At 43.0% G+C, this 17,261-nt stretch overlaps 1 protein-coding gene across 7 annotated transcripts in view; it reads right to left on the bottom strand.

The window, feature by feature from the left end:
* The window catches only part of RPH3AL (rabphilin 3A like (without C2 domains)), a 340,146-nt gene that overhangs the window by 179,481 nt on the left and 143,404 nt on the right, over positions 1-17,261 (bottom strand). For all 7 annotated transcript variants that reach the window (XM_075852932.1, XM_075852933.1, XM_075852931.1 and 4 more), the window contains one exon: positions 16,329-16,415. In XM_075852932.1, coding sequence (XP_075709047.1) covers positions 16,329-16,415 — 87 coding nt within the window. The remainder of the gene's footprint in view (positions 1-16,328; positions 16,416-17,261) is intronic.

Raw genomic sequence — 17,261 nt, 5'->3', positions numbered from 1 at the left:
AGTGAATTGCAAGCGGATTTAAACAAACTACCGTATTTTTCGGACTATAAGACGCAGTTTTTAGCAAGAATAAATCTTGCTAAAAAGTCCCTGCGTCTTATAGTCCACAGTCAAGGGACCCGGCAGCGCTGGGCGCCATGACCGCTTCATTACTTAACCCCTTCCCGACCCATGACGTGCCGGCACATTATGGAGCTGGAGTGTAAAGGATCTGCCAGGCACAGCTTCGGGGTTAACTCCCATAATTAATCAGTCAGCACCTGAATCTACATCCCTGAGACTGACTCCAGCTTCCACCACTCAGGCTGGCAGGCTTAGAAGTGGGAGAGCCTATCGCAACCTGGCCAGACTCAGCTAGCTCCCGCCCTCGGTCTATTTAAGCCTGCCCTTCCTGTCCCTCGGTGCTTGTGATTCTTTTCGTGTGGTTTCCTGGCCCAGCTACAGCTCCTTCTATTTTGATCCTGCTCCATACAGACCCTGGCTTACTGACTACTCTTCTGCTCTTCGTTTGGTACCTCGCACACTCCTGGCTTGACTCGGCTCGTTCACCACTCTGGTTGCTCACGGTGTTGCCGTGGGCAACTGCCCCTTTCCCTTGCTTGTATTCCCTTGTATGTTTGTCGTGTTTGTCGTGCACTTACTGAGCGCAGGGACCGCCGCCCAGTTGTACCCCGTCGCCTAGGGTGGGTCGTTGCAAGTAGGCAGGGACAGAGTGGCGGGTAGACTAGGGCTCACTTGTCCGTTTCCCTACCCCCCGTCATTACATGGAGGGTGGTGATTTATGGAGCGGGCTCACACGCTGAGCCCGCTCCATACACTGCAGGTGTCCGCTTCTGACACACTGCTCTAACGGCCAGGAACAGCAATTTCGCTGTTCCTGGCAGATTAAAGGGCTTGTGCCATAAAACACATGTATCCCCTATCCACAGGATAGGGGACACATGTGTGATCAATAAGGAGAACGGGGACTGAAAGTTACCAGGAGAATGAGAAGCTATTACTTCCGCGTTCTGTGTCTGGTAGCTTCATAGAGATCAATAGGATTCTTCTGCGCATGCGCGAACGGCTCTCCATTGATCTCTATGGAGCTGCGGAACAGATAAGCCGGACATAGAGCCCGGAAGTTCAGGCTTCTCATGTAGTGCTCTTGGTAACTTTCGGTCCCCTGTTCTTATCGCTGGGGTCCCAGCGGTAGGACCTCCAGCGATCTTACATGTAGCCCCTATCCTGTGGATAGGTGATAAATGTGTTTTATGGTAAACCCCTTTAACTAGTTAAATGCCGTGGTCAATAGCGACCGCGGCATTTAAAATGTATTTTCTATCCACAGGATAGGTCATAAATGTCAGGTAGATGCAGGTCCCACCTCTAGGACCTGCACCTATTTCTAGAACAAGGCCCCTCTAAACCCTGTTCTAGCTTTCTGTGCTCTCTCGGCCACTTGATTACATCTGGAGTTACTGAATCAACGTAACTCGGAGCTGCTCTGTTTCCGTAACTCCCATAGAACTGAACAGTAGTTACGGAAACAGCGTAGCTCGCATGTTACGCTGCTTCCATAACTCATTCACTTTATTCAGATCACCTTTATAATCTCCCTCCTCACTGGCAAAGCGCTGGTGAACCGAGACCTGTGAGTTACGGTGGTTTATACAGACATTCCGTACTGCTGATCCTTCGCCAGGAGGACACATCCGTGGGCGAATACGCCATTCAATTCCGCACCCTGGCTGCGGAACTAACCTGGAACGACAAGGCCTTGGTGGCTACATTCTGGCAGGGACTGTCCCCTGAAATTAAGGACGAGCTTGCCGCCCGAGATCTGCCATCTACCCTGGATGAACTCATTTTTCTGGCCGCCTGGATTGGTCCCAAGAGGTTCGTCGGGAGGGCAGACTCCCTAGGCTAGCTCCTACATTTCAGCAACCCCTGCTGCCCTCATCAGCTGTTCTACCAGAGGAGTCTATGAAGAGGGACAATCTCAAGTTGTCTATACAGGAGAGACAACGCAGACGCACTTCGGGACTCTGTCTGTATTGCGGCCTCGGAGGCCATCTTGCTGTCTGTGCCCCCAAAAGCCCCAGAGCCTAGAGTTGGTTGGTTGGGTGAAGAAGGACTTTCTTCCAAATTGTCCATCCCCGTCATCATAGTGTCCGGTGAAAGGACGCACCAGGTCTCTGCCTATCTGGACTCTGGATACGCAGCTAACTTCATTCAGAGAGACCTAGTGGATCTTCTCCAGTTGCCCACAACCCCCCTGGAGAGGCTGTTGATCATTGCCTCGGTGAATGGACTGCCTTTGCCCGGCCCAATTGTAGCTGTGACCAAACCGTTGAGGCTCCAAGTGGGAGCCCTTCATTCAGAGCCAGCCTCATTTCTTGTCCTGCCCAAGGCAATAAACCCTGTGCTGCTGGATCTTCCTTGGCTTTGACTACATGCCCCAGTTCTGGACTGGAATTCTGGCGAGGTTCTCCAGTGGGGTCCCAAGTGCCTCAACCGCTGCCTAGGGAAGATCCATCTGGTCCAGCCTCAGTCATTGGCAGGATTGCCCTCTCACTATTCACAGTTTGCGGATGTCTTCAGCAAGAGGGCAGCGGAGACGCTGCCCCCACACCGGGAGTATGACTGCCCTATTGAACTGGTTCTCTTCCCCGTGGAAGGGTATACCCTCTCTCCTTGCCAGAGACTAAGTCTATGTCCACCTATATTAAGGAGAATTTGGAGAGGGGTTTCATACGAATGTCATCCTCCCCGGCCGGGGCCGGGTTCTTCTTCGTCAAAAAGAATGGATCTCTACGACCACACATCGACTACCAGGGCCTCAACCAGATCACGGTCATAAATAGATATCCGTTGCCAATGATTTCAGAACTATTGACCGCATCCAAGGAGCCATTATTTTTTCTAAGCTAGACCTGCGTGGGGCTTACAACCTAATCCGGATTCGCCAGGGTGACGAATGGAAGACGGCATTTAACACCCAATACGGGCATTATGAATGCATGGTGATGCCCTTTGGCCTGTGTAACACTGCCGCGGTCTTCCAGGAATTAGTCAATGACATCTTCCAGGATCTCCTCTAAGTCTGTGTTGTGGTCTATCTCAATGACATTTTATTTTTTTTCCCAGCCCCGATGACTCATCAGAGACATGTCCGTTAAGTTCTGTTGCAATTGAGGGAGAATAGTTTTTACGCCAAGCTGGAGAAGTGTATGTTTTGAAGGAATTCTCTACCCTTCCTGGGCTACATCATCTTGGATCAAGGTCTCAAGATGGATCCTGAGAAGGTAAAGGCCGTCATGGAATGGCCACGTCCTCAAGGTTTAAAAGTCCATACAGCGTTTCTTTGGATTCGATAACTTCTACCGGCAGTTCATCCCGAGCTTCTCCTCACGGACAGCTCCCATCTCTACCCTCACAAAGAAAGCAAGAATGCCAAGGTGTGGACTCCAGAAGCAGAATCCGCATTTAATAGCCTGAAGAGTGCCCTCACGTCAGCCTTAACCCTCCATCATCCCGATGTATCTCAACCGTTTTCATTGGAGGTGGACGCCTCCTCTGTTGGTGCTGGCATACTTCTGTTTCAGAGGAGGTCCCAATGGCAAGGCAGTGGTATGTGGCTATTACGCTAAACTTTTCTCTTCCACAGAGAGCAAATACTCGTTTGGGGATCGGGAGTTAATGGCCATCAAATTGGCTCGGGAGGAGTGGAAACATCTACTGGAGGGCGCATCCCATCCTGATATATACTGACCACAAGAACATCACCTATCTTCAGACGGCCCAACGGCTGAACCCCCGTCAAGCTAGGTGGTCGCTATTCTTTGCCCGGTTCCAGTTTGAACTACACTACCGCCCTGCTGACAAGAATGTGAGGGCCGATGCCTTGTCCAGGTCTCCACCATAGACTCTCCACAAAACATCATTGATCCGTCTTGCATTTTTTCTGTCAACCCCCTGCAAGTTAGAGACATCCCTCTGGGAAGGACTTTTGTATGCCTGGCAGACAGAGGAAGAATTCTTCGCTGGGGACACAGTTCCAAACTGGCAGGTCACGCGGGTGCCCAAAAGACCAGAGACCTGGTTGCCCGTCATTTCTGGTGGAGCACGCTGCCCAAAGACATCATGGACTTTGTCTCCCCCTGCATGGTGTGTGCGGCTAACAAGGTTGCTCACTCCAAACCTGCTTACCTCTGCATATCGTGTCTGATCGGGGGGGTTCAGTTCACCTCGAAGTTCTGGAGAGCCCTCTGTAAACTCCTCAATATAAAGTTAGACTTTTCCTCAGCCCACCGTCCCCAGTCCAATGACCAAGTTGAGGGAATCAATCAGATCATGGAGAACGATCTACGAAACTTCATCTCCAGGCAGCATGATGACTGGATGCATCTTTTTCTTTGGGCCGAGTTCTCTTACAACAACCATACAAGCGAGTCCACAAGAACCATGCCATTCTTCATCATTTACGGCCAACACCCACTGACTGACTGACTGCATTCAGGGACTTCCTACAGATCTTGCAGCAAACACGATCCTCTATTCAGCTGGCGGTCGACCACATAAAGCGAAAGGCAGACACAAGGAGAAGAGAACCTCCCCAGTTTCTTCCGGGTACCAAGGTCTGGCTGTCCTCAAGAAATATCCGGCTGAGTGTGCCGTCGTGTAAATTTGCTCCCAGGTTCCTCGGACCCTTTAAGATCCTCCAGAGGATCAACCCGGTCTCTTATAAGCTTCGACTGCCTGCTACCCTCAGAATCCGCAACTCCTTTCACGTGTCTCTTCTGAAGCATGTGGTCCTGAACCGCTACTCTAAGACTCTTAGCCCTGCAGTTACCCCCAGCGGTTCTGCCGATGTATTAGAGGTCAAGGAGATCCTGGACTTCAAGAGGCTAAGAGGAAAAGCCTTTTAGTTGGTGGATTGGAAGGGGTTTGGCCCAGAAGAGAGGTTCTGGGAGCCAGAGGAGAACGTCGAGGCTCCTTCCCTCATTAATAAATTCCTCTCTCATTCTGGCCCCAAGAAGAGGGGGGGGATACTGTAACGTCCACGGTCACAGACCGCAGACTCCTATCATCCTGCAGACGTCTTCATCCCCAGAGATGCCAGCAGAGGCGGCCGTCCTGTCCTTAACTAACTATTCTCCAGGACTGGATATATCCTAGGGTTGAGGTTTATGTACACAAATCATCTGCACTAGAACTTTGTTTATTTATAACATAAAGGCCAAAATGCACACTTATAATAAATGGTCCAGTATAGTGTGAACTAGATTGTGACATATATCACTAGTAAATTGTATTTTACCTTGCACATTAAGTATGAATTATAGCTTTGTGATAAAATATTCACCAACAGCTTAATATATTCGAGTAATTTTATATAACTTTCTATAGCACACGGACACTTTATCTGGAAGAGTTATACCCATCCTCTGTCTCATTATGAATTTTCATATTCATTGACATAGTATGAGTTTATGATCAATGTAATCAACTTACCTTATATCTTCTGGCTAAGATTTAATAAGCAGCGGTAATGTGAATTTATTTGGGGGGGGGGGGTGTTGTCTATAGTAACATGCCTATACGTGTGGTCGAATTATCTCCTGCTTAGTTCCTCTGCATGGACAATAGCCTTACTTAATCTCTTCATATTTAGTTCTGACACGTACTATGTCCAGTTTACAGCTATAGCAGTGTGCATGACAGGCTGTGTCTCACCAAAGGCTTCTGCTTAATCGCCACAAGGACGGTTCATGCGTACTGTTGATCACCTTAGCAAATGCGTCTTCGTTGTGATGGCTTTGCACGTGCACTCTTCCAGGCAGTGGGATGAAGGTATTAATTGCTGGGAAGACCAGCAGTGATAGGTGCCAGCCACACCACGATGCTGTGTTCGGATGTAAATCGTCAGATTATAACATTCAGCTTCCCCCATCGGCCACCTCCCATCATTTAAAGCGCAACATTTTCCCTTAAAACCTTGTTTCCTGAGAAGCTACGGCGAAACGTGGGTTAGGGGACAGGAGCACAGTCTATTTCCCAAACTATCATTCCTGCAGGGTAAGCCATCTTGGTATTACTGCATGGTTATTATTTTGCCCTTTAAAGGGGATATATGCTTTACATGTTTGCACTAAGCACATTACAGGTCAATAGCACTAGATTATGCAGACTCACCAGCCGCCATGTTTAACCACACATGTGTAAGCCTGTTGAGCTAGCTCAGTGTTTCCCAAACTCTAGGTAGCGACCCCCTGGGGGGTCACCAGTCACTCACTGATGGACCCGGACCCATTGAGATGGTGGGTCCCAGGGCCAGCTTCCTAGCGGTGGCATGTCCTGTTTTCAATGGTTTCTGCATCCTCATGGGGGCATTGCACTGGGTATGGGGGCAAGTATGGGACAATATACTGTGTGGGGGCAGCTATAGGGGCATTATGCGGTGTAGGGGCAGCTATAGGGGCAATATACAGTGTGTGGGCTGCTTCAGGGGCATTATCCTGTGTGAGGGCAATTATAGGGGCATTACCTTGTGTGGGGGCAGCTATGAGAGGATTTTAATGTGTGGGAGGGGCAATAAAGGGTCATTAAACTGTGTGAGGGCGGCAATTGGGGCAATATTCTGCGTAGTCAGGCACTAGAGGGGCATTTTACGGTGTAAGGTATTTCACTGGGCCTGTGGCGAACTTGCTACTTTGCCATGCTCCCATTTTGTATGGAGGGTGATCCATTCATATGTATGTTTTTAGATTTGCATGTATTTAATAAAGAATGTTATTTTTTGAGACATTGAGCTCTGGAGTTTTTGTAGGATTTAAAACTAAGAGCACGTTGCAAACTGCATATTAGGGGTCTGAAAATGAATGAACGAACGTAGAGATTTGAGTATGAAACTTATTTAACTCCAGGTAACCACTAGCATATGTAAGAATTTTATTTTCAATGTCAAAGTGCCCATAACCTATAAGTTTGAGTACAATTAGCCCCTGAGGAATTTTGGCTACATATTTAGGAATACTATATTATTTTTTTTACAAAGTGTATATGAATTAATATTAACTGTTCTGTATAATAACAGACAAAGTAAAAAAAAAAAATAGCAACCAACACACTAATAAAGCACAAAAAGGTAAAAAATAAGAGGCAGTCCCAAGATTGATAAAAAAAAATCAAAAGCAAAATCAAATCCTACGACTCAACATTATACTCAGGACTTTGATGATATAGGCATAATAACGACATGGATGGGTGTATATTTAAATGTGTTATCTGGGACTTAAGCAGAGTTTATGGAGGTCGAACAATGTTTATCAGCACAATAAAGGGACGCAGCGCTCTTGGGAAAGAAAATGCTGAGGGGATACGACACTGGAGATGAGAGATAATTCTGGGAGAGTCAGATAATACTAGAGGGAGGGAAGAGATGATACTGTGGAGGGGAAAGATAAGTGGGGGGGGGGGGGGCTAGATAATATAGGGTTTCAGTTATAAGGGATTGTGGTGTGATCAGAGCCTAAGCCAAAACCAGGAGTGGAACCTACAAAGGGAAGTAGTATAACGGAAAGATTTGTACCTCTTCCAGGTTTTGAAATACTGGTTTTGCCTTACAAACCCTGAAACAAAAATACTGACCAAGAGGCCTAAAGGGTTAATAACTCAGAGGGATATAAGACACTGTTCTAAAGCCAGAAAAGAACAGGAAGGCAATCTATTTCATGTCCATGAAATGATATTGTGTTCATTTCAAACCGAAGATTAGTACAGCTTCTAGAGTGAACACATTTTTGTCCTATGACTTAGATCAGACATGGGCAAACTACGGCCCGCGGGCCACATACGGCCCGTTAGGCTTTTTAATCCGGCCCGCCGAACTTGTCCAAATCATAGTAAAAACCTCCTTTTTTTTCCCCTTTCCCTGCAATGCCCACGTTTTCCCAATAGATGGCGCACTCAAAACACATTGACCGTTGTCCTTAACGCCGAAGGACGGATATATCCGTCCTCAGCAGCTGCTAGTTCACGCAGGACGACGGATATATCCGTCCTGTGATGGCGCGGGTACTGCCAGTGTACCCACGCGATCAGCGGCAGGAGCACGGCTGTTATACACAGCCTGGCTCCTGCTGCAACTGCCGGAATCGAAGCGCGCTCCGATTCCGACAGTTTAACCCATTAAATGCCGCTGTCAATAGTGACAGTGGCATCTAATGTGTTTGACAGAGGGAGGGAGCTCCCTCTGTCACCCGATCGGCGCCCCCGCAAACAAATCGCGGGTCGCCGTCGGGTTTCCATGACAGCCGGGGGTCTAACAAAGACCCCCAGGTCTGTCTTCCGCAACTGCCTGTTTGGCGATGCCGGAGGCATGACCTAACAGGTTGCCTGTCAGTTTTACACTGACAGGCAATAATGCTTTGGTATACTAAGTATACCAAAGCATTATATATGCGATCGGCACATCGCATAGTGAAGTCCCCTGGTGGGACTTAAAAAAAAAATGTCAATCAGTTAAATAAAGTTTGTTGAAAAAAAATAAAATAATTACAGTCAAAATCAAATAAAACTACTTTTTTTGCCCAAAAAGTGGTTTTATTCAGTAAAAGTGTCAAAACAAATAACACATACACATATATGGCATCCCCGCGATCATAACAACTTGACCAATAAAATGAACACATTAATGAAACCGCCGGATGTACGGCGTCCAAAAAACCCGCAAAAAACAACGGCAAAATTCTCTCTTTTCTCCCATTCCCCCCATAAAAAATAAAATAAAAGTTAATCTATAAGTCCTATGTACCCCAAAATAGTACTAATGAAAACTACGCATTGGCCCGCAAAAATCAAGCCCACATACGGTCACATCGACGGAAAAATAAAAAAATGACGGCTCTTGGAACGCGGCGATGCAAAAACAAGTAATTTTTTTCTAAAAGGGTTTTTATTGTGCAAACATAGGAAAACATATAAAACCTTTACATATTTGGTATCCTCGTAATCGTGCCGACCCGTAGAATAAAGTTAACATGTTATTTATGCTGCATAGTAAAGGGCATAAATTTATAACGTGAAAATTAATGCTGGAATAGCTGCTTATTTTCAATTCTCTCCTAAAATAAAGTTAATAAAAGTTAATCAATATATTGTAAGCATCTAAAAATGGTGCAATTACAAAATACAACTCGTCCCGCAAAAAACAAGCCCTTATACGGCTATGTCGACGGAATAAAAAAAGAGTTACGACTCTTGGAATGCGACCATGAAAAAACAAAAAATAATCCTTGGTCATTAACGTGCAAAATGGCCCGGTCATTAAGGGGTTAATGTGGCGCGTATTTCTCTTTATTTCACTTTAATTTTCACTTCGTTTCACGTCACCATTAAGCCCTTCGGTTTTCAAAGAGTACAATATCAGCCGTCACTTTGCCACGAAGCATGCAAACTATGCTAGCAAGCAGTCAACACAAGAACGGGCGGCTACTGCTCAGAGGTTGGCAGCTAATTTACAGAGTCAACAGAACTTTTTTCTTGATAAATCACAGTGCGTATGTTATTTTAATCTATTTACATTTCCTCCTCCCAGTATCTGCGAAATAGTATGTAAATGCCATATCTTGCATATTCCTTGAGACAAATTTATTAACTGATAAGGGCTATTTTTCACATTTGAAAGACAGTTAATAAATTGGGTTGTAGTGTTCTTACTGTGCTATGAGGTTTGCACACACTACATTTAATGCTTTAGTATATCCGGCCCAAACACTCCCTCCAAATGCTCCTGGCCCGGCCCCTCTGTCAAATTTTAGAACCCATTGTGGCCCGCGAGTCAAAAAGTTTGCCCACCCCTGACTTAGATGCATCAGTATCTTCTAAGATTTGATGCTTTTGTATTAAACTTGATTTCCAAGTATATTATGGCTATCATTTTGAATGGTGCTAAATTAATATTATTGTGTTCTGGAATAATAGCATTTTTTGCATTCTGGTCTAACATTAAACTGTGACTGTGAAATAATCTGACATCTGAATAGATTATTACCTGCCCATTCACCGAGTAAGCAATCATTCAAACAAGTCAAGAATTATTAATAGATTTACCAATTAGTCTGCCTAAAAAAAGGATTCATCTATAGGCCACCATTGTCAGCAAATACAGTTAGACATGTACCATAAATATTAACAGTCTGCAATGTGTAAACCCTGAATTAGGTAGCAAATAGTCTGAAAGAAGCACAGCTGAATTACTCACGCTACTGGTAACTAAGCAGAAATTAATAGCTGGCCGAGGCTTCCCCCAGCAAAATCAGCTGTTTGCCAGGGGTGTCAGGAGCCATACCTGCAGCTCAAATATAGAAGGGATTGTTTGGGCGTGACTGTACGTCCAAATTCAAAGTGCGTTCCCGCACACGGGCGTACAGTCACGACCCTGTAGATGAAGCAGGCACAGGAGCTGTGCGCACTTCATCTTCAGCGGCTGTCAGCTGTAATACAAAAGTGCAAAAATGCAAAAGTGGCGACAGCAGTTACCGCCGATCGCAGCCATTTAACCCCTTCAATGCGGCTGTCAATGGCGTCCACCGAATAGAAGTGGTTGACAGGGGGAGGGAGCTCCCTCTGTACCCCCAGGGCCCCCACGATGGATCGCGGGTGGCGATGGTTGCTATGGCAACCAGGAAGCCGTTGCTAGGCTTCCTGGTTGCCCAGGTATGGAAGCATATTAGGTCCTATGAATGACAGTTACAATACACTGCACTACATAAGTAGTGCAGTGTATTGTACCGGGATCAGAAGACCAGATCTTCAAGTTCCCAGGTAAGTGTAAAAAAAAAAGTGGAAAAAGTAAAAAAAAAAAATTGTATGAATAAAAGTTTTAACTAATAAAAACAACAATCGCCCTGTTTCCCTGATCAACTCCTTTATTAGAAAAAAATGAAAACATGAAAAAAAAACTATACATAATAGGTATTGCCACGTTCAGAACGGCCTGATCTATAAAAATATCACATTATTTTTACCGCACGGTGAACAGCGTAAATTTTTTTTATAAAAACATTGACAGCATTTTATTTTTGGTCATCTTGTCTCAAAAAAAATTTAATAAAAAGTGATCAAAAAGTTGCAAGTAACGCAAAATGGTACCAATAGAAACTACAGTTAGTCACGCATAAAACAAGCCCTCCCGCAGCAATATCAACTAAAAAATAAAAAAGTTATGGCTGTCAGAAAATGGCGACACTAAAACATGACTTTTTTTGAGAAAAGAGTATTTTTATTGTGGGAACGTAGTGAAACGTAAAAAAACGATATAAATTTGGTGTCGCTGTAATCGTATCGACCCGCAGAATAAAGTTAACATGTTGTTTATACTGCACGGTGAACATTGTAAAAAAAAAAATGTGCTAGAATTCCTGTTTTTTGGTTTCTTCATCTCACAAAAAATGGAATAGTGAAAAATAATCGCATGTACCCCAAAATGGAACCAATAAAAATTACAGCTCGTTCCACAAAAAACGCGCCCTTACACAGCTCCGTCAACAGAAAAATAACACGTTATGACTCTCAAAACGCAATGATGCAAAATTATGCTAAATGACGACCCAGACTAATTTTTTAGGCCCAGTAGAATTTCACTAAATACCCCACATCATCATTTGCTGGACCCCACAGGTGGACACTGTAGATGCAGCTGAGATGAGGAAACTTTAAGGCCTTGTGCTGCTTATAGGGCTAGTGAAGAAGTCAAAGATTAGGCAATACTGGAGCGCAGATATTACGTATAATACCCAATAAAACCGGCCTGTGAATGGAGGATTGGTTCAAAGCATACCACACCAATCCATGGATTATTCATTCACCCCATTATTACCTCATCCTATTATGACCTGATGCACTCTGCCCAGCTTACATATACCCTGATGTACTCCGCCCAGCTTACATATACCCTGATGTACTCCGCCCTGCTTACATATGCCCCCATATTATAAGCTGAAATACCAGTAAAACACTAAGCAAAATCTGCGCTTCAAAAGCCAAATGGTGGTCCAACTGAGCCTGGCAGTGTGCCCAAACGGGAAATTATGACCACATATGGGGTATTACTGTATTCTGGAGAACCCACTTAACAATTTATAGGGTGTGTCTACTTTGTTACAAGCCTGGCACAACACATTGGGCACTGAAACGGCATCTGTGGAAAACTGCAATTTTCAATCTGCAACATCTATTGTTTACGAACTTTTGCAAAACACTTGTGCGGTTAAAATGCTCACTACACCCCTAGATAAATTCTTTGAGGGATATAGTTTCCAAAATGAGGTAATTTTTCGGGGGTACCACTGTACTGGTACTATAGCTCAATGCAACATGGTGTCAAAAAACGGATCTTGTAAAATCTCCACTCCAAATACTAAATGGCGCTCCTTCCCTTTAGAGCCTTGCTGTGTGTCCAAATAGCAGTTTATGACCACGTGTGGGGTATTTCCCTACTCTGAAGAAGTTGCTTTACAAATGTTATGGTGCTTTTTCTCCTTTATTTGTTGAGAAAATGAAAAATTTGGAACTAATGCTACGTCTTATTGGAAAATAATGTAATTTTTCATTTTCACTGCCCATTTCTAATAAAATCTATGAGACACCTGTGGGGTCAAAATGCTCACTACTCACCTAGATGAATTCCACAATGGGTGTAGTTTGCCAAATGGAGTGACTTTCGGGGAGTTTCCACTGTACTGGTACCCAAGGGGCATTGCAAAAGCGACATGGTGCAGAAAAACCAATCCAGCAAAATCTGCTCTCCAAAAGCCAAATGGCGCTCCTTCCCTTCTGAGCCCTGATGTGTATTCATACAGTGGTTTATTACCACATATGGGGTATTTCCGTACTCTGGAGAAGTTGCTTTACAAATGGTGGAGTGCTTGTCCTCATTTATTTGTTGAAAAAAATTAAAAATTCTGAGGTAAAGCTACATATTATTGAAAAATAATTAATTTTTCATTTTCACTGCCCAATTCTAATGAAATCTATGAAATACCTGTGTGGTCAAAATGCTCACTACACCCCTAGATGAATTCCTCTAGGGGTGTAGTTTCTCTATTGTAGTCATTTTTGGGGGGTTTCCTTTGTTTTTGCACTACAAGACCTCTTCTAACCCGACATGGTGCCTGAAATATAATTTAAGAAAAGGAAGGCCGAAAAATCCACTAGGTGCTCCTTTTGCTTCTGGGGCCTTTGTTTCAGGCCCGTAGCACACTAGGGCCACATGTGGGATATTTCTAAAAACTGCAGAATCAGGGCAATAAATATTCTGTTGTGTTTCTCTGGTAAAAACCTTCGGTATTACAGGAAAAATGGATTGAAATGGAATTTCTGTAAAAAAAAAAAAATGACATTTGCAAATTTCCCTTCCACTTTGCTTTAATTCCTGTGCAATGTTAAATACCTTTGTGTCAAAAAAGACAAAAGTATAGTAGGTATGATACCTTTATTGGCTAACCATAAAAGTTATATATGCAAGCTTTCAGAGCACAGAGGCTCCTTCTGCAGGGCTCCTTCTTTAATTCCTGTGAAACGCATAAAGGGTTAGGAAACTTTCTAAATGCTTTGTTGAATACTTTACGGGGCGCAGTTTTTAACATGGGGTTAATTGTGGGGGTTCCTAATATATAAGGCCCTCAAAACTACTTCAGATCTGAACTGTTCCCTAAAAAAATAGCCTTTTGAAATTTTCTTGAAAATGTGAGAAATTGCTGCTAAACTTATAAGCCGTGTAACGTCCTAGAAAAATAAAAGGATGTTCAAAAAATGATGCAAACAAAGTAGACATATGGGAAGTGTTAACTAGTCACTATTTTGTGAGGTATAACCATCTGTCTTACAAGCAGATACATTTGAATTAAGAAAAATACTAATTTTTGCAAATTTTCTCAAAATTTGTGTTTTTCACAAAAAATATTGAATTTATCGACCAAATTTTTTCACTAACAAAGTACAATATGTCACGAGAAAACAATCTCAGAATCGCTTGGCTAGGTAAAAGCATTCCGGAGTTATTACCACATAAAGTGACATGTCAGATTTAAAAAATAAGGCTGTGTCATTTGGTCCAAAAGTGGCTACGTCCTTAAGGGGGTTAAAGGCTATAGACAATTTTGAAATATTTTTTTTTTTATTATTGTTGATTTGTTTCATAAATGCAAAATTAAGAAACTTTTTTAGTGTTCATTAAAAGTTTCCTTCCATTTTGCTGCTGTAGAGTCTGTATAACTCCTTCCCCTAGCTGGTTATCCTGCGGATTCTGAAAAAAATCCTACAGCACATTGATCCTGGCTGTGTCAGCTCTGTCTACTCTCCCCCTCCCTTCTCTAGGTGTTAGAAATAGCAGCAGGAAGGGAGGTGAGGTTTTACAGGGCAGATTAGAGTGTGGAGAAGTGTGTAAGGCATTAAAGTGTTTTGGGAGTGTAGATTACACAAGCTGTACTGAATCAGAGTGTACTGTAGATAGGGAGTAAAGAACCTATGTCAATGAATACCCATACAAGTATAGACCATAGGCATACGCCAAGCGATTATGCGCCCACACAAATCATATACCAAAATTAATACCTATAACAAAATGTAAGGACAAATAGTATATCCAGAGAATAAACCACACATAGCACCAATTATGTACCATGAGAATATAAAATGAGCTTTATTATAATACACATAACATATTGGCCATCAAATGATAAAAACAGTAGTACACACAATTTAAAAGGATAGTGAGGAGATACGGCGTAAACCATCCAAATAACATGCTAACACAGTACAAACATCATGTGATGCGGTAAGGTAGAGAAATCTACATCCAAAAGAATATATCACAGACAATCTCCACGCTAAACGCCCCCGACGCATGTTTCGCCGTCAGCTTTCTCAAGGGGCCCATCATGCAAATGTGTGTCAGTGTAATTTATTTTTTTTAAATTAGAATTCAAATAAAAATTTATATATGCAGCTAAAGTTGTGACCGAAGCAGAAAGTTATATACACCACACATCTTAATAAAAGATCAAGATGTGCAAAGCTCATATTTACCAGTTAGGGGTGATCAGATGAGCTACTGGAAAAAAGAAAAAAAAAAAAACTACTACAAGCAGAGAACAAGTATGCTTTCTGATTACCAAGGAAGGGTGATAAACAAAACTTAATGTTACACCTCCCCCTAGGGTCAACTAAAGCCATACAGGGACAGGAGGAGGCTCTTCTCCCTGCAGACTGCAAGCACGGCCCCCGCTGCCCCCCTCTCCTCCTCAACATGGACTAAAAGAAGAGCTGCAAATATATGCAGCTCTCACTAAATCTGCTTTAACTCCGGCTAGATGGCAGCTAGAGCTGCAATCTAGGTCTGGTCTTAAAGCCAAGAATCTGGAGTGCCTCCCTGCAGGGACATATGAGATACGTCCTTGGCAGGCAAAGGGTTAAGTTTTAACCATTTTGTTTGCTAAATAAGTTGCATTTGTTATCTGCACTGGTAGCATTGATCTAGCATCTAAGAGTTAAGATATTATCTTTTTTTTGTTTAGTTTACATTATGGTTATTTAGTTTAACTGTGTGTTATACACAGACAAAATGGAACAGTGGAATGTCCTTTTTAAAGGACATCATCTTGGCCAACCTTACTGGTGTGTGAAATCGCACAGGGTGGATCAGCTACTTCTGCAGATGGGAGCGCCTCAATAAAATTTCTGATTGTCAGAAATATTGTTATTATTTGTATAGCACTGTCATTGAATTACGCTTGAAGCTATTATTTAGTGACTGCATGTTGGTATTATTTAAGCACTGTATAGTGGGATTTACTTTGGTATTGTGTGGCACTGCTGCTAAGGTAGTGTACAGTATATTATTTTTGCTGTGTATGATGGTGGTTGTACTGTTTAGAATTGTTTCTTAAGAAACTGTAAAGATGTTTTACTTGGCCAACATATGGCACTGTATGGTACTCATCCAAGGGTGAATCTGGACGTAATGCATTTTTGAACTGTTATGTCCCCTGCTTGTGGCCAGGAAAAAAACACTATTTGTGCCCAACATAGGTCTGGAGTACTAATTATTACACTGAAATAACCTGCTAAGTGTGAAAATAGTAGTCTCGCCACCACAATCAGCTAAAAAGAAAAAGGAGCTGCAATTTAAAATCACAGTAAAAGTTAGTTAGCCAGGTAAAAGTAGCAGCTAATCACAATACCCAGGAGCTTTCAACTCTGGTATCTTAAGATCATCAAATCATACATTAGATATAACATTTTCCACAAATGTATAAAGTAAAGACAAAAAGATCATAATTTACCTCTCTCTGCTCACTGCAAATTTTACAGAGCCAGGTGGGCCGCTTCAGGTTGCTGATAGTTTCAATTCCACATTTTGTGCAGACTTTCTAAGACATAAACAAGGAGATTACAGTTTAATAGAGAAGCCCTACATATTATTTCTGGAGGCTAACTCAATGTCTTTCATATAAAAATGAATGTTATGTGCCAGATTTATAGCATCATAAGAGAATACCAGGATATGTTTGCAATTTATAGATCTTAGCTAGTAGCTCAGCCTTTCCAGTTAGCCGATTAAAGGTTTTAGCTACTGAGATCCTGTCATCACAAACAGTCTACTTTAATTCTTTTTTTTTAAATAATTTTTTATTAACAGTTTCACATTTTACATACATGAAAAAACATTGAGCATCCTCCCCCCTATCCCACCACCTGCCCAAAATTAGATCCATCTTTTAGAAAATAACAGTGTACAACACAAATTAGCACATGTTCCAATAAGTAAACAGAAACCTTTAGAGAGCCATCATAGTAAGCATTCAATATCTTATCGTCATCACATCAATGTTTTAGTCAGTGGAAAATAATAATTGACAAACACAGTGTCAGCACATACCATATAAATCATAATCATAGGAGGGCCAGAGACTAGCAGGAACTCTCAGTATCCCCCAAACAAGAGATCTGATCATATAGGTATTCGATTTAAGATCAACTCAGCTGAGACCAGATCCGGTGTGTCCAACCAGGGAGCCCATTGGTCCTCAAGCCTCTTATACTTGCCCCACCTTAAATACACAAATTTTTTGAGCCGCAGCAGAATCTTAATCCTGGATTTCAACTCTACAAGCTCGGATGGGGGGTCAGTATCCTTCCAATGCACAGCAAACAGCTTACGCGCCCGATACAAAAGTCTCAGAACCCCCAGTCTCTGCCCCTCCGTCACAGGTAAT

This window comes from Rhinoderma darwinii, chromosome 2, assembly GCF_050947455.1.
Source record: "Rhinoderma darwinii isolate aRhiDar2 chromosome 2, aRhiDar2.hap1, whole genome shotgun sequence".
Lineage (NCBI taxonomy): Eukaryota > Metazoa > Chordata > Amphibia > Anura > Rhinodermatidae > Rhinoderma > Rhinoderma darwinii.
The sequence above is the reverse complement of the archived record's forward strand: the minus strand, read 5'-3'. Positions and strand labels throughout refer to the sequence as shown.